The following is an 18,079-nucleotide window of genomic DNA, read 5'->3' on the forward strand; positions in this document are numbered from 1 at the left end:
TTTTTTTTGAGATGGAGTTTCACTCTTTCACCCAGGCTGGAGTAGAGTGGCACAATTTCGGCTCACTGCAACCTTCACTTCCCGGGTTTAAGTGACTCTCCTGCCTCAGCTTCCCGAGTAGCATTATAGGGGCCTGCCACCACACCCAGCTAAGTTTTGTATTTTTAGTAGAGACGGGTTCGCCATGTCGGGCAGGCTGGTCTTGAACTCCTGACCTCAGGTGATCCACCTGTCTTGGCCTCCCAAAATGTTAGGATTACAGGTGTGAGCCACCACACCCGGCCCACAGACACTCATATTATTGGTGAGAGTATAATTTGGTATGATATTTATGGAAATAATCTAGCAATATGTGTTAAGAGCCTTGAAAATGTTCATGCTGTTTGAATTCTACTTCTAAAAACCTATCTGAGAATATAATCAGAAATGTAGATCATACATATCAATGCTTGCTTTAGCGTTATTTACAATAATAAACAAATACAGGCCAGGCACAGAGGTTCACACCTGTAATCCCAGCACTTTGAGAGGCCAAGGCAGGTGGATCACTTGAGGACAGGAGTTCAGGACCAGCTTGGCCAACGTGGTGAAACCCCATCTCTACTAAAAATACAAAAATGAGCCAGGCGTGGTGGCGTACACCTGTAATCCCAGCTTCTCTGGAGGCTGAGGCACGAGAATCGCTTGAACTCGGGAGGTGGAAGTTGCAGTGAGCCGAGATGCCGCAATTGCACTCCAGCCGGGTGACAGGGCATGGCTCTGTCTCAAAAAAACAGAAACATTTCTAAATGTCTCAATATTAGGGACACGTCAAATAAATTTTAATTCATTCATACTACTGAATAGAAATTATCAAAATGATACTTACAAAGAGATTTTAAAAGACATGGAAACGTGTCTATGTATATATACACACACACTTACATATATACATATATATGCTTATCTCTCGACAGGTCCTGGAGGGAGGCCCACTTACTGTTGTTTCTGTGGAGCTGGTGGGCATCTTGGGCACCAAGCAGTGAGTGAATTCGATTCTCGGGTCTTTGGTGGTGATGGACAGGCCTTTCTGCAGAATTTTCACCAAGCGGACCCAGAATTGAAACACAATCTCTGGGTGTTTTTCATGGAGCTTCAGATAGTAGATCTTTTCGGTCACTGTCCTAACCCTCAGGATGCGCTGGAGCCGGTCATAGATTCGCAGCTCCACGTACTTCAGGGGGAGAAGCCTGGGCATAATCAGGACATTCCCATGAGAGAGCTCGTGGTTTCAGTCAACCATGTGGGTGCCCACCTGGAGGTGGCTCAGTGTCACTGGCCTCCTACCTCTCTGCCTGGGGGATGCTGAAGGGAGAAAACTCATGTAATGAAAGTGGGGGTGATTACTAAGACTGACTCCTCTCCAATTTCCAGGACTTTAGTAGGAATACAGGTGTGTGCCAGTACACCCACCTAATTATTTTGGTATTTTTTTTGGCAGAAACAGGATCTCCCTATGTTGCCCAGATTGGTCTTGAACTCCTGGCTTCAAGCGATCCTCCCACCTCAGCCTCCCAAGGAGCTAGGATTACAGATGTGAGCCACTGTGCCCTACCAAGATAAGTATGATTAATTCCGCTTTACAGATTTTGAGGCTGACACTTAGAGAGGCTAAGTGATTTGCCCAAGTTTAGATCTTATTAAGTGTGACCTGGAACTAAGATATCCTGTCTCAGTTTCTAGAACTCTTTCTTCCTATATCCTGACTTACTGTGTTGAAAGGGCAAGGAAAAGGATAGATGTCTCCTGAATATCTAGTATTTTTTTTTTCAATCTCAGGATTTCATAGTCGTGTTTGACTTTCGTATCCCCACTTTTCCTTGGAAATCCCCTTTACCTATATTGACAAAAGAAACATTTCTAAATGTCTAATATTAGGGACTTGTCAAGTAAATTTTAATTCATTCATATTACTAAAATTATTGAAATTGTATTTACAAAAGATTTCAAAAGACATGGAAACGTGTCTGCATATACACACATGTATACACACACACACACATTTACAGAAAAAGAAGCCAAGATTCTCAAAAACCAGACTCGAGACAAGGACTGCGTACTGCCCTATCCCAGCACGAAGCACAGTGCTTGGTAAATATAGATGCTAAACAAATACAGCTGGGCATGGTGGCTCACACCTGTAATCCTAGCACTTTGGGAGGCCAAGGCAAGCAGATCATGAGGTCAGGAGATTGAGACCATCCTAGCTAACATGGTGAAACCCTGTCTCTACTAAAAAACACAAAAAATAAGCCAGGTGTGGTGGCGGGTGTCTATAGTCCCAGCTACTCGGGAGGCTGAGGCAGGAGAATGGTGTGAACCCAGGAGGTGGAGCTTGCAGTGAGCCGAGATCATGCCACTGCACTCCAGCCTGGGCAACAGAGCGAGACTCTATCTCAAAAAAAAAAAAAAAGATAGTAAATACTTGCTAAACAAATGAATGAATGAGTTCTACAGGGTTTATGCACTAAAGAACACTGTCTTTTCTTCTTATCTAAAATCCAGCTACACAGCAATGCATATCCCAGTCAATCATTCCATCCCTTCCGGCCCTCCCTCAAGCCTTTACCTGCTGAGGGTGATGACTGGGGCTTCACCAGGTGTGCTCCAGGTGGAAAACGGACCCCGGGGCCAGGTAACATTGGCCATCAGGAGGACATTGGGGAGCGGCAGGGAGGGCACGGAGGAGGTCACCCCAAGGATCACGGTGGCAGACCCTTCACAGACATTTCTCCAGTTCCCGGGCTTAGTGACCTGGAAATCAGCCTCAGGTGCGTGGGTCAGAAAGGACCAGAAAACAAGGGGTGGAAGGATACAGATGCTGGAAAGCAGCACTTCATCTTAGGGGCAGGTGTGCAGCACACTGAGCTGGGCCCTGACCTGCTGTTGATCCTTTTTGTTGGTCTCCCCAAATACACTTTAAGGTCCTTGGCTGCAGGAACCATATATCATCCTTCTCTGGGTCCTCTGTTTTATCTAACTGTAAAAAGATGCACTAGCAAGAAAAGCTGAGTGGCATTGAAGTTTTCATTCCCCATCTTTGGGTAGGAGAAGCCAGCACTGGTTTCTAATGGCCTAAAAGGGAGATTGTGTGAAGAAAGTCCCAGAAGGGGAGGAAAGTGAGGAAAAAGCTGTTGAATAGGGAAGACCCAGACAGCTTGAGTTGAGGGAGGTTTGGAGCACTTCTCCCAGGATGATGGAGGGGCCATCTTGTTGCTGGGTCTTGAGTGGAATGAGGATCTATTCTCTTGAAGCAGAAGGGGGCCATCACAGGACAGAAATACTGGATGCCCACCACTGGGCACAATGTCTCAGCCAAGACACCCCCCACCTCACTATGCACGGCTGGCAGAAAAGCACCAGAACTGGGGCCACTAAGGAGCCACAGGGACCCAGGTAAGGAACATATGAGGAGGGACCCCTATGTTCCCAAGGCCAGAGGGCCTTCTCCCAATGCTCTACACCTTTTTCAGAAAATAGACATGGGGTCTCACTATGTTGCCCAGACTGGTGTCAAACTCCTGGGCTCAAGTGATCTTGCCCTCTCAGCCTCCCAAAGTGCTGAGATTACAGGCATGAGCCACTAAGCCCAGTCAATGTTCTAGACTTTGTAAAACCATAGACACCACTGCCCAGTCCTTGGTGGAACTGGGGACAAGGGAAAGCCCCAGGAATGACTGAAATGTAATTTCCCACAGCCTGACCAGATGGTGTTACCAGAAAAGTGAATTTTGATTTTGAAAAAAAAAGTGACACTTCCTGGAGCCCATGTTGAGGAATAAAATTCATGTCCTCTGCAGAACACAGAGGGTTGTACATATTGAGATTAAGTGCTCAATAAATATTTGTGGGTGATGCTGCTTTGAGACGATAGTGATGGCGATGTGCAGGAAGGGGGAGAGAGGAAGCAGTGTAACTCCACTATAACAACTAAAACTATAACTAGTATGTGGATTGCATCACTTCAAGTAAACTTTGGACCGTGTGCGGTCATTCACGCCTATAATCCCAGCACTTTGGGAGTCCAAAGTGGGAGTATCACTTGAAGCCAGGAGTTCAAGACCAGCCTGGGCTACATGGTGAGACCCTGTCTCTATCAAAAAAAAATTTTTTTAAATCAAACTTTGAACTTTTCTGTGGGGGTCAGCCTCTCCCTAGCACATTCTGAGTTTGTTGCTACCTGGGTCACTTAGTGTCCATTCAGAGAATCTAAACAGTTTTAATATTAGGCCAAAAAAATAGCACTTTGGGAGGCCACGTCGGGCGGATCATGAGGTCAAGAAATTGAGGCCGGGCGCGGTGGCTCAAGCCTGTAATCCCAGCACTTTGGGAGGCTGAGACGGGAGGATCACGAGGTCAGGACATCGAGACCATCCTGGCTAACACGGTGAAACCCCGTCTCTACTAAAAAAATAGCCAGGCGAGGTGGCGGGCACCTGTAGTCCCAGCTACTCGGGAGGCTGAGGCAGGAGAATGGCGTAAACCCGGGAGGCGGAGCTTGCAGTGAGCTGAGATCCGGCCACTGCACTCCAGCCTGGGCGACAGAGCGAGACTCCGTCTCAAAAAAAAAAAAAGAAATTGAGACCCTCTTGGCCAACATGGTGAAACCTTGTCTCTACTAAAACACAAAAAAATTAGCTGGGCAAAGTGGTGCATGCCTGTAGTCCTAGCTACTCGGGAGGCTGAGATAGGAGAATTGCTTGAACCCGGAAGGCAGAGGTTGCAGTGAGCCTAGATCACACCAGGGCAATGGAGTGAGACTCCATCTCAAAAAAAAAAAAAAAAAAAGCACACATTAAGAGAACAAATTTGCAGCCGAATCATGAATCATTACCCCCAAATAGAAATGACTAGAAATTGGATCCTGAGACTGGACTTCCCATGTTTCTGCTCTGTCTCCACCAAGGGTATGTTAGGAATGAGCTCACCCCAGGTTTGCCAGCTGATCACCCAACTACACATCTCTCGGGGGGCAGCAAAGGGACCATGGAGCCGCAGGAGACATGAACACAGCTCTCCAAAATCTGGGGACTCCATTAGGGAGTAGCTCACTGCTCTGTGAAGAGTCTGCAAATTAAGCCCAAGACCCACCTCAAACTGTTTCCACCTTCTCTCCTATAACCCCTGGCTGCTTTCCCACTCCATTTGAATGGGTCTGTGTCTTGCAGACCTTGCATTCCAGCCTCCCTGCCCTTCCTTAGGTACTTGGAAGCGCCTCTGCCTGAGATATCCTCCCCGCTGCTCTTCCACTTACCAGAATCTCAGCAGTCTCTCAAAGAATGGCTTAAGACCCTTCTGGAAAACCTTCTTAAACTGCCAAAGTCCAGAGGGAATGCCCTGAATGCCCCCAGCGCATGCCTGGGGCATCAGCTGGTCCAAACTCTCTGACATAGAGCTTGCTTAGACAGTTACCAAATAACGGGCAAACTAAACTCATAGGCTTCCTGGCCAGGGACACTGATCTTTCTCTGCACCTCCTGCCCTGCACTCAGTAGATGTTTAGTGTGTGCTTACTGGCTGATCAACTGGTTATGCTCTCCTGCGCAGGAGCACGGGTTCAGGCTAGACCGCTAGAGGGAGGCAGGCAGCACCCGCGTAAGACTTCATACTTATGAAAACGACCACCTTCCACTCCCAGTGGTCCCATCCCAGGCTCACTTCTGTTGGTCACCACCATCCTTTTAGGGAATGGTAGGATCTGGGCAAGACTTATTTACCCAGTGTCTTCGCTTTCAAACAAGGCTGTTTCTAAACCATCCCAGACTGAGGAGGTTAGATTTCAGAGCAGGGTTTCTAACAGCAACCTTCATTCCCTGTAACTATCCAGTTTGGACAAGTGGCCCAGAAAGGGCCTATGAACCCTGCCTGGAGACTGAGCTCTGATCTCTCCTTTTGTAAGGCATAAATCAATTTCCTTAAAGCAGATGACCTGCAGGTAGCTCTATCATATGGTAGGCACAAATGGAGGTGAACTTGGGACCCAGACCTTCTGGTTTTCTCTAGCTTTGGTGGCTTCTTTGTCCCTCCTCCCCCCACCCCCAGGGCTTTAGAAGTCCACAGCATCTCCTAACCAACCCCTAGGAACAAGTTTTGGAAACAGAAAGACAGCTGGCCCTGAGCTCCACGAGGGTACCTGGATAAAGTTGCTTTCAAACACCACCGAGTTGGAGAACAAGTTGAATTCTGGAGAATGAATCAGTTGACAAAGAAGGCCATTTTCCACCCCAAGTTCCACTCCAGGGCCTGGTTCCCTGACCTCAGGTGGGAGGCCTCTGATTTTACTCATTGGTTCTTGGGAAGAATGGGCTGGGGAACATTTCTGGGGCTCCACGCAGACCCAGCCCAACGCCAAGATGTTGATGTGATCTGCCCCCGCCTTCCCAGCTCTTCCTCCCCATTTACTTATGGTCTGTCCACCAGGGCTGGGAGGGCCTGTCAGCTCACAATGGCAGGAATGACATCAAGGAATGTGATGGTGACAACAGAAAAGGAAAAAAAAGAAGAGGAGAAGAAGGACGGAGGATGTGCCGGGCTCTTTCCTCCCTCTTTCCACCAACTACAAACCAGCAGTAATTCAGCCTATCCCATTTTGTAAACATTCACCCTTACCCCAAACGGGGAAAATGACCCTCCCAAAGTTATGCCAAGGCAGCAGTTAGCTGGCCAGATGCAAGGAAGGCTCTTGGGAACACACAGGCTTTAATCCTCTTGCCTCCCAGTGAAGCCTCTCACCAAACTTCCATGTGACTTGTTCACCCACCCAGGGAAGTCTAAGGATAGGAGAAAGGGAGTTCATCTTCCCTACCCCATCTCATGGGAGAAAAGGAGGTTTTTTAAAAAAAGAAATGTACACCTGTTAACTAAACAAAGAAGCTTATTTGGAAACAGCAGGCAAAGGAGAAGGCAGTGGCACAGTTGTATGCTGGAGCCAGACCAAAACAGGTCACGAGAGCTGGTTGTTGCATTTTCAGGCATGTTACAAGCCAGCTATTAAACACAGCAATTATTAAAACTTGGTTTTTTGTTTTTTGTTTTTGTTTTTGTTTTTTTTTTGAGACAGAGTTTCACTCTTGCTGCCTAGGCTGGAGTGCAGTGGCGTGACCTTGGCTCACCACAACCTCTGCCTCCCGAGTTCAAGTGATTCCCTACCTCAGCCTCTTGACTAGCTGGGATTACAGGGGGAATTTACAGCATGTGCCACCAACAGCCCGGCTAATTTGTAATATTTTTAGTAGAGATGGCTTTCTCCATGTTGGTCACGGCTGGTCTGGAACTCCTGACCTCAGGGTGATCTGCCTACTCGGCCCTCCCAAAAGTGCCTGGGATTACAGGTGTGAGCCACCGCACCCGGCCCTTAAAACTTAAATGATACAAACTTGGCTGGGCTCGGTGGCTCACGCCTGTAATACCAGCACTTTGGGAGGCCGAGGTGGGTGGATCGCCTGAGGTCAGGAGTTCAAGACCAGCCTGGTCAACAGATGAAACCCCATCTCTACTAAAACTACAAAAATGAGCTGGGTGTGGTGGTGGGTACCTGTAGTTCAGCTACTTGGGAGGCTGGGGCAGGGAGATCGCTTGAATCCGGGAGGCAGAGGTTGTAGTGAGCCAAGATCGTGCCACTGCACTCCAGCCTGAGTGACAAAGCAAGACTCCATCTCAAAAAAAATAAAAGAAAAGAAACAGTATACAGTGGTGGGCTGCTGCATATCTCTTCCCAGGGTGTGTTCAGGAACTTCATGTTGTTAGCTAACTTGAAATCAGCAAATGCTGCAAATCAGGGTTTGATTTATTGTTCTGTTGATTGTCTAAAGTGATAGAGAAAATGTTAATTATGCAGATTAAACTTAAAGGTGTATCTGTAGCTATTATATTTTGGGCATAGAAAAATCTGAGAAAATAGCCTTCCAGTATTTGAAGACTGTTACCTAATTTAGCAAAGAAGTTACCTACGTCATTGACAAATGAGTAAAGTTCCAATATACAACTTTGTTATTTCACTTTTGCCTTGCTCATTAATGTAAATCAAAATATCAACCAATATTCATGTCAGAACTATACTTGCTTATCAGTTGCAACCATAGGTTGGCTACAAATACAAGAGTTTGACAAAAATCAACAAAAACTTTTGGTAAGAATCAACTGGTCATATGAAATTTACAATAAGGAGTATTATAAGGCCAGGTGCAGTGGCTCACGCCTGTAATCCCAGCACTTTAGGAGGCCAAAGTGGGCGGATTGTTCGAATTTAGGAGTTCAAGACCAGCCTTGGCAACATGGTAAAACCCCGCCTCTACAAAAAGTACAAAAATTACCCTGGCGTGGTGGCATGCCCTGTGCTCCCAGCTACTTGGGAGGCTGAGGTGGGAGGATCACTTGAGCCCAGAAAGCAGAGGTTGCAGTGAGCAGAGACTGAGCCACTGCGCTCCAGCTTGGGTGACAGAATGAGATCCTGATCTAAAAAAAAAGATCCTAAAATTGTGTATTTAAAAGTATTTAAAAGAGAAAAGGGCCAGGCGCAGTGGTTCACTCCTGTAATCCCAGCACTTTGGAAGGCTGAGGTGGGTGGATCACCTGAGGTCAGGAGTTCGAGACCAGCCCGACCAACATGGTGAAACCCTGTGTCTACTAAAAATATAAAAAATTAGCCGGGCATGGTGGTGGGCACCTGTAATCCCAGCTACTCAGGAGGCTGAGGCAGGAGAATTGCTTGAACCTGGGAGGCAGAGGTTGCAGTGAGCCAAGATTGCACCATTATTGCACTCCAGCCTGGGCAAAAAGAGCAAAACTCCATCTAAAAAAAAAAGAAGAAAGAAAAAAAGAATCCAAAATCAGATGACTTCCCAGTTGGAAGTATGAAAATTGACACTTCTGCCCGGGTATGGTGGCTCACACCTTTAATCCCAGTACTTTGGGAGGCTGAGATGGGTGGATCATGAGGTTTGAAACCAGCCTGGCCAATATGGTGAAACCCCGTCTCTACTAAAAATACAAAAATTAGCCAGTGTGGTGCCATGCACCTGTATTCCTAGCTACTTGGGAGGCTGAGGCAAAAGAACCGTTTGAACCCAGGAGGCGGAGGTTGCAGTGAGCCAAGATTGTGCCACTGCACTCCAGCGTGGGCCACACAGTAAAAGAAAAAAAAAAAAAGAAAGAAACAAAGAGAGAGAGAGAGAGAGAGAGAGAGAGAGAGAGAGAGAGAAAGAAAGAAAGAAAGAAAGAAAGAAAGAAAGAAAGAAAGAAAGAAAGAAAGAAAGAAAGAAAGAAAGAAAGAAAGAAGGAAAGAAGGAAAGAAAAAGACAGAAAATTGGCACTTCTTTTTCCATTCCAGGCATCAGCAAGGTAGGTGTAAGAGCTGGTATTCAGCAGTGCCCCTATTGTTTTGTGGTGGGGCCTTTGCCTAGAGCAAGGTCAGTGTAGAATATACAGAGAATAAGGATGGTGTCTAGCAGCAACTACCTCCTTTCTGCTGCCCTCACCTGTGCAAAACTTATCCCAACCTTTGAAGAAATGGTAGGGGGTGTCACTTGACAGTAATAGGACATTATTCTGAAGTCAGAAGCTGTAGACATCATGTCCCTTGAGGCTATTCTGAGCTGACTGCTGAAGATGACCTTCCTGCACTGAGATTGTGGGATTTGGGGGAAACCAAGGCTGTATGTTTGCTATTGTTTATCCCATACTGTTCTTGCAAACAAAACAAAACAAAACAAAAATTTGCTAGGACACCATTGCAGTGGTACCAACTTGTTTCCTTTTCCTGCTATCTCCTATCTTTGGTACCGGACAAGAAACTTTCACCCAAGGACTTGCTTTTCAGGTTGCATCAAGTTGAAGAGGGATGAAGTATTAGTTATCCTTCTCAGACTGTCCTCCCTAGACTACTAGTATGCAGGACAACTACCAGGCTCTCTTGTCTTGGTGCTTATTCAGTGAGCAAGCCAATGGGTCAAGTCACTCTTTCACGTCTTTTAAACTCTCAAGACACACATCTGCCTGTGACTGAGGCTCAATCTCCTGGTACTTCTCGTCTCATCAGGAGGGACACCTGCTTCTCAGTGGTGTTTGCCTGAAGCTGTAACATCAGAAGCAGGTGCTTATATCTTATTGGCTTATATCTTCCTAAGACTTGATCATTAGAAGCGGAAACTAACATTTATCTTTTTTTAGTGTACAAAGTTTATAACACCAGAAATTCAAACCTTCAAAGTTGTTACTTTTGCTTTCTTACAATAGTACTCCCTATTCTTGACATGTTTTTCTCTTTTCCTTGTAAAAGAAATAGGAAATCTCTTTGACAATGTTTCCAGCATATAAACCAAAAATTTAGATGACAACAAGAACATCAACATGACCCCAAGTGCTAGAGTACCTCATTTATTTATATTTTTAAATTCTCAACCTCCTAAAGTCCATCATTTACTTTCGAAGTAGGTTTTTAAGTAAGTAAAACATTTACTTTTATTTTACCTTTTACTTTACTGCAACATTATTTGCAATAGCAAAAGACCAGACAACTTGAATATCCACCAAGAGGGCACCACTTAATTAAATTATTAATGGTGTAATATTACCTATTATATGATGTAATGTTAGGCCATTAATAAAAAGCCCACTTTATATGTACTGATATACAATGATAGTCAAGATTATTAAACTTTAAAAAGATGCAGAACAGTATATATAGTATACTAGCACTTGGATAAAAGGAAAAAAAAAAGGCTATATATCCATACATACTTGAACATGCACAGACAATTTTGGGAGGAAAAAAAGGAAATGCTAACAGTGATGGCCTTAGGACAGGGGGCAGGGATTGGTATCTTTGGTGAAACAAAGACTTACTTTTCACAGAATACCTCCTTTTTTGTAGTATTTGAAATATTTACCATGGGCATGTATTTCTTATTTAAATAAATAAACTTTAAAGAAATTCCCGATGTGCAGCTCTACAAATATTTACTGAGGAGTAAATATACACAAAGTATGGTAGGTATTAAAATAATCATGACTGGCTCTAAGAGTGGTCTGATGAGAGTTGTGGACATGTAGATGGCGCTGTTTTGGAGATAACCATTTACTTGTTGAGACAGAAATGTATTTAAAGAAATAATGGCTGAAAAATGTCCAAATGTAGTGACAACTATAAATGTACAAGTCCACAAAGCTCAATAAACCCCAAGCAGGATAAACACAGATAAATCCTCATGAGGCACATCATAATCAAATTGCTGATAGAAAGAAAACCTTAAAAATATCCAGAGGAACCAAGATAAGAATTACAGCAGTCTTCTTGCTCCAACTCTTCAAGCCAGAAGGCATAAACATCTTAAGACTGCGGAAAGAAAAAAACTGCCAACTCAGAATTTTATATTCAGTAAAAATATCCTTTAAAAATAAAGATGGGTCAGGCGCGGTGGCTCATGCCTGTAATCCCAGCACTTGGGGAGGCCAAGGCCGGCGGATCACGAGGTCAGGAAATCGAGACCACGGTGAAACCCCGTCTCTACCAAAAATACAAAAAATTAGCCGGGTGCGGTGCTGGGCGCCTGTAGTCCCAGCTATTCGGGAGGCTGAGGAAGGAGAATGGCGTGAACCCGGGAGGCGGAGCTTGCAGTGAGCCGAGATCGCGCCACTGCATTCCAGCCTGGGTGCCAGAGCAAAACTCTGTCTCAAAAAAATAAAAATAAGGCCGGGCGTGGTGGCTCACGCCTGTAATCCCAGCACTTAGGGAGGCCAAGGAGGGCGTATCACTTGAGGTCAGGAGTTCAAGACCAGCCTGGCCAATATGGTGAAACCTGTCTCTACTAAAAAATACAAAAATCAGCTGGGTGCGGTGGTGCATGCCTGTAGCCCCAGCCACTTGGCAGCCTGAAGCAGGAGAATCACTTGAACTCAGGAGGCAGAGGTTGCAGTGAGCCGAGATCATGCCACTGCACTGCAGCCTGGGTGACAGAGTGAGACTCCATCTCCAAAAAATGAAAATAAAATAAAAATAAAATAAAAAATTAAAATAAATAAAGATGAAGTAAGTTGGGTGCCATGGCGCATCCCTATAGTTCCAGCTACTTGGGAAGCTGAGGTGGGAGGATTGCTTGAGTCCGAGAGTTCAAGTCCCACCTGGCCTGGGCACCATATTGAGATTCCTATCTCTAAAAAAAAAAATTTTGAGGTGAACTAAAGAATTTTTCAGCCAGGTGTGGTGGCTCATGCCTGTAATCCTAGCACTTTGGGAGGTCGAGGTGGGTGGATCACAAGGTCAGGGGTTCGAGACCAGCCTGACCAACATGGTGAAACCCCATCTCTACTAAAAATACAAAAATTAGCTGGGTGTGCTGGCATGTGCCTGTAATTCCAGCTACTCAGGAGGCTGAGGCAGGAGAATCGCTTGAACCCGGGAGGCGGAGGTTGCGGTGAGCTGAAATTGCGCCACAGCACTCCAGCCTGGGCGACAGAATGAGACTCTGCCTCAAAAAAAAAAAAAAAAAAAAAAAAAAAAAAAAAAAGAGTTTTCAGACAAACAAAAGCTGAGAAAATTGTTTCCAGTAGACCTGAACTACGAGAAACAGTAAGAGTTCTTCAGGAGGAAGAAAAACACCACCAGATGGCAGCTTAGATCTACACTGACATAACGACTAATGGCACTATTTTTTTTTTCACCTTGCTCTTTTCTTTTTAACATATTTTTTGATACTTTTTTAAGGATAGTCTTTCTATGGCACTAGTGAGACATTTTTAAAAGCCCTTTGTAATTTTAAGCCATTGATGTTTTGAGATTATTACCTCAACTTAACCTAGCTAATCCTGACTGGTAACAAGAAAAAATTCTTGGAAGTAGAATTGCTATATGAAAGGATGTATATGAGTTGGGTGTGGTGGCTTACGCCTGTAATCCCAGCACTTTGGGAGGCTGAGGCGAGATTGCTTGAGTCCAGGAGTTTGAGACCAGCCCGGGCAACACAGTGAAACACCATCTCTACAAAAAATACAAAAAATTAGTCAGGCATGGTGGCACATGCCTTTGGTCCCAGCTTCTCAAGAGGTTGAGGTGGGAGGATCACTTGAGCCTGGGAGGCAGAGGTTGCAGTGAGCCAAGATCATGTCACTGCACTCCAACCTGGGCAACAGAGTGAGACCCTGTCTCAAAACAAATAAAGGATTTCTTTCAAAAAAGAGGTGTATATGCTGATGGGTACGACTGTGATGCACTTTATAACAAGTATACAAATTTAAATTTCCACCAACAATGGTTAAGAGTTTGTGCTTCTCATAAATCCACCATCTCAGTATGTCATCAAGCTTTTGAACTTATCAGGCTGAAAGTTTTTTAAATGATATCTCAACGTAATTTTAATTGGGTATCTTTTCATTTCTTTCATTGGTTTTTATTCCATGAATTTTTAATACATAACATTTGTCAATTTTCTATTAGGCTATTGGTCTTTTTCTTATCTATCTTACAGGCAATCTTTTTATATTGGAAAGACTGAGTTGTGATTTTTTTTCCTAGTTTTTTACTTGTCTTTCAATATGCTTACTGTGTTTTTGCCCTGTGGAATTTCTTTTGGTAGTTAAATTTATCCATATTTTCATTTATGGCTTTTGGACTTTTATATGATATTTTGACAAAGTTTCCCCATTCCAAAAGGTATACAATCATTTCCCCATGGTTTCCTGAACTACTTTTACGGTTGTTATCTTTCTGTTTAAGCCTTTAATCCATCTAGATTTTTTCCTGGTGTGTGATGTAAAGTCTAGAACCAATGTATTTGCATTTCCCCAGATGGCTATCAATTGTCCAGTGTCACTTATTGTAGAGTATGTTACATTTTCACCACTGATTTGAGATTCATTCATTTAACAAATATTTATCAGGTATCTACTATATATGGTAGGCACTTTCCTAGATGCTTGGGATAGAGCAGTGAACAAAATAAAAAGCCTACATTTATGCGAGGGGATTCCAACAATTAAAAAAATACAATAAATAATTATATAGTGTGTTAGGAGGTGGGAAGTGCTATAGAAAGAAAAGAAGAACAGGATAAGGGGGACCAGAAATGTTGTGGATGGATGTGGTGGAAGGTTGTGCTATTAAATAGGGTGGTCTGTTTAAGCCTCATTGAGATTCATGAGGACAATGCCACCTTTCTAATAATCAAAAGTCTTAACTATAATGGGCCAATTTCAGAATTTATTTTGCATTGCTTTGATCTATCTATCCACATGCTAGTACTACACTATTTTAAATATTGAGGATTTATAGTATTTCCAAACTTTATCAAGTTAGTTTGAAGGAAATAATGTTTTCTTTTTTCTTTTCTTTCCACAGGTGTTGATCTCATGAAGGAGATAATTTTTAAGGTATGAAATTTGAATTTTTTTTCTTTTGGGGCACGGTGGCTCACTACTGTCATCCCAGCACTTTGGGAGGCCAAGGTGGGTGGATCACCTGAGGTTAGGGGTTCAAAACCAGCCTGGCCAACATGGTGAAACCCTGTCTCTACTAAAAATACAAAAATTAGCTGGGCGTGGTGGCACAGGCCTGTCATCCCAGCTACGCTTAGGGGAATTGCTTGAAGCCAGGAGGCAGAGGTTGCAGTGAGCCGAGATGGTGCCACTGCACTCCAGCCTGGGCAACAGAGTAAGACTCTGTCTCAAAAAAACATGTTTGCAGCAATAGAAGTAATTGTTTACAGTTGGTTCCTATTTCTGACTGGATAAAACTCATAGTAGTAAGAAGACTTTCACAGTAACAGCTCCTGAAAAGTTGGTCATAAAATAAATTACTAATTTTAAATTCATAAAAGAAAAACCTGACTATAATTGCCAAACATGAAGGTATCAACAGTACTAATGTACTAATGTCCTTGTACAACTGACCTGTATCAGACTGCCTCATTTTATAAATTAGGATTCTCTCATATTTCTACAATTTCCAAATACATTATCAGTTTTTTCATTGTTTTGAAATCAGAAGAATTTTAACATGACTTTAAAAGTATTTGACGGGCGGATCACGAGGTCAGGAGATCGAGACCATCCTGGCTAACACGGTGAAACCCTGTCTCTACTAAAAAATACAAAAAGCTAGCCGGGCGAGGTGGTGGGCGCCTGTAGTCCCAGCTACTCAGGAGGCTGAGGCAGGAGAATGGCGTAAACCCGGGAGGCGGAGCTTGCAGTGAGCTGAGATCTGGCCACTGCACTCCAGCCTGGGTGACAGAGCGAGACTCCGTCTAAAAAAAAAAAAAAAAAAAAAGTATTTAAAATATTTATATCTTCAAATGTTACAGAATTATTATTATTAAAAACAAATATAAAATAAAGTAAAAAGGAAATGAATAACATTAATATCCACATCTAATCACTGGGATTATAAATTCATAGTGCAGGCCAGGTACCACAGCTCATGCCTGTAATCCCAGCACTTCGGGAGGCTGAGGCGGGTGGATCACTTGAGGTCAGAAGTTCAAGACCAGCTTGGCTAACATGGTGAAACCCTGTTTCTACTAAAAGTACAAAAATTAGCCAGGCATGGTGGTCCACACCTATAGTCCCAGCTACTTGGGAGGCGAAGGCATGAGAATTGCTTGAACCTGGAGGCAAAGTGCATTAGTCTGTTTTCACACTGCTGATAAAGACATACCCAAGACTGGATAATTTACAAAGGAAAGAGGTTTAATTGGACTTACAGTTCCACGTGGCTGGGGAAGCCTCACAATCATGACAGATGGCAAGGAGGAGCAAGTCACATCTTATATGGATGGCAGCAGGCAGAGAGAGAGAGTTTGTGCGGGGAAACACCTCTCTTTAAAACCATCAGATCTCATGAGACTTATTCACTATCCTGAGAACAGTACAGAAAAGACTTGCCCCCATCATTCAATGACCTCCCACCAGGTCCCTCCCACAATGCATGGGAATTCAGGATGAGATCTGGATGGGGACACGGCCAAATCATATCATTCCACCCCCGGCCCCTCCCAAATCTCATGATCTCACATTTCAAAACCAATCATGCCTTCCCGAAAGTCCCCCAAAGTCTTAACTCATTTCAGCGTTAACTCAAAAGTCCTCAGTCCAAAGTCTCATCTGAGACAAGGCAAGTCCCTTCCACCTATGAGCCTGTAAAATCAAAAGCAGGTTGGTTACTTCCTGGATACAATGGGGGTACAGGCATTGGATAAATACATCCATTCCAAATGGGAGAAATTGGCCAAAACAAATGGGCTACAGGTCCCATGCAAGTCCAAAATCCAGCAGGGCAGTCAAATCTTAGAGCTCCAAAATGATCTCCTTTGACGCTGTGTCTCACATCCAGGTCATGCTGATGCAAGAGGTAGGTTCCCATGGTCTTGGGCAGCTCTGTCCCTGTGACTTTGCAGGGTACAGTCTCCCTCCTGGCTATTTTCACAGGCTGGCATTGAGTGTCTGTGGCTTTTCCAGGCGCATGGTGCAAGCTGTCGGTGGATCTACCATTCTGGGATCTGGAGGACAGTGACCTAGTAGGGACTCTGTTGGGGGGGATCTGACCCCACATTTCCCTTCTGCACTGCTCTAGCAGAGGTTCTCCATGAGAGCCCTGCCCCTGCAGCAAATTTCTGCCTGGGCATCCAGGCATTTCCATATATCTTCTGAAATCTAGGTGGAGGTTCCCAAATCTCAATTCTTGACTTCTGTGCACCTGCAGGCTCAACACCACATGGAAGCTCAACACCACAAGGCTTGGGGCTTGCACTATCTAAAGCCAGGGCCCAAGCTGTACATTGGCCCTTTGCAGCCATAGCTGGGGCAGCTGGGATGCAGTGGACCAAACCCCAGGCTGCACATAGCTTGGGGACCCTAGGCCCAGCCCATTAAACCACTTTTTCCTCCTAGGCTTCTGGGCCTGTGATGGGAGGGACTGCCGTGAAGACCTCTGACATGGCCTGGAGACATTTTCCCCATTGTCTTGGGGATTAACATTTGGCTGCTCCTTCCTTATGCAAATTTCTGCAGCTGGCTTGAATTTCTCTTCAGAAAATGGAATTTTCTTTTCTATCTCATTGCCAGGCTGCAAATTTTTCAAACTTTTATGCTCTTTTTCCCTTTTAAAACTGAATGCTTTCAACAGCACCCAAGTCACCTCTTGAAGGCTTTGCTGCTTAGAAATTTCTTCTGCCAGATACCCTAAATCACCTCTCTCAAGTTCAAAGTTCCACAAATCTCTAGGGCAGGGGCAAAATGCTGCCAGTTGCTTTGCTAAAACATAACAAGAGTTACCTTTGCTCCAGTTCCCAATAAGTTCCTCATCTCCATCTGAGACCACCTCAGCCTGCATCTTATTGTCCATATCACTATTAGCATTTTTGGCAAAGCCATTCAACAAGTCTCTAGAAAGTTCCAAGTTTTTCCACATTTTCCTATCTTCTTCTGAGCCCTCTAAACTGTTCCAACCTCTGCCTATTACCCAGTTCCAAAGTCGTTTCCACATTTTCAGGTATCTTTTCAGCAACACCCCACTTCTGGTACCAATTTACTGTATTAGTCCATTTTCATGCTGCTGATAAAGACATACCTGAGACTGGGCAATTTACAAAGAAAAGAAGTTTAATTGAACTTACAGTTCCATGTGGCTGGGGAAGCCTCATAGTCATGACAGAAGGCAAGAAGGAGCAAGTCACATCTTACATGAATGGTAGCAGGCAAAAACAGAGATCTCGTGCAGGGGAACTCCTCTTTTTAAAACCATCAGATCTCAGCTGGGCACAGTGGCTCACGCCTGTAATCCCAGCACTTTGGGAGGTTAAGGCAGGCAGATTATCTGAAGTCAGCACTTCAAGGCCAGACTGGCCAACATGGTGAAACCCCCTCTCCACTAAAAATACAAAAATTAGCCAGGCATGGTGGCAGGCAACTGTAATCCCAACTACTTGGGAGGCTGAGACAGGAGAATTGTTTGAACCCGGGAGGCAGAGGCTGCAGTGAGCCGAGATTGTGCCAATTCACTCCAGCCCAGGTGACAGAGTGAGACTCTGTCTCAAAAAAAAAAAAAAAAAAAAAA

At 44.4% G+C, this 18,079-nt stretch overlaps 1 protein-coding gene across 1 annotated transcript in view; it reads right to left on the bottom strand.

The window, feature by feature from the left end:
• GARIN1A (golgi associated RAB2 interactor 1A) overlaps positions 1 to 6,487 on the bottom strand; it is a 10,783-nt gene extending 4,296 nt beyond the window's left edge. The window contains exons 1-3 of the mRNA XM_017896298.1: positions 6,173 to 6,487; positions 2,609 to 2,820; positions 980 to 1,229 (exon numbers count right to left, since the gene is read on the bottom strand). Coding sequence (XP_017751787.1) covers positions 980 to 1,229; positions 2,609 to 2,820; positions 6,173 to 6,325 — 615 coding nt within the window. The 5' untranslated portion in view covers positions 6,326 to 6,487. The remainder of the gene's footprint in view (positions 1 to 979; positions 1,230 to 2,608; positions 2,821 to 6,172) is intronic.
• Positions 6,488 to 18,079: the final 11,592 nt, after the last annotated feature.

The sequence above is a fragment of the Rhinopithecus bieti genome, unplaced genomic scaffold (genome assembly GCF_001698545.2).
Source record: "Rhinopithecus bieti isolate Rb0 unplaced genomic scaffold, ASM169854v2 scaffold_26131, whole genome shotgun sequence".
NCBI lineage: Eukaryota > Metazoa > Chordata > Mammalia > Primates > Cercopithecidae > Rhinopithecus > Rhinopithecus bieti.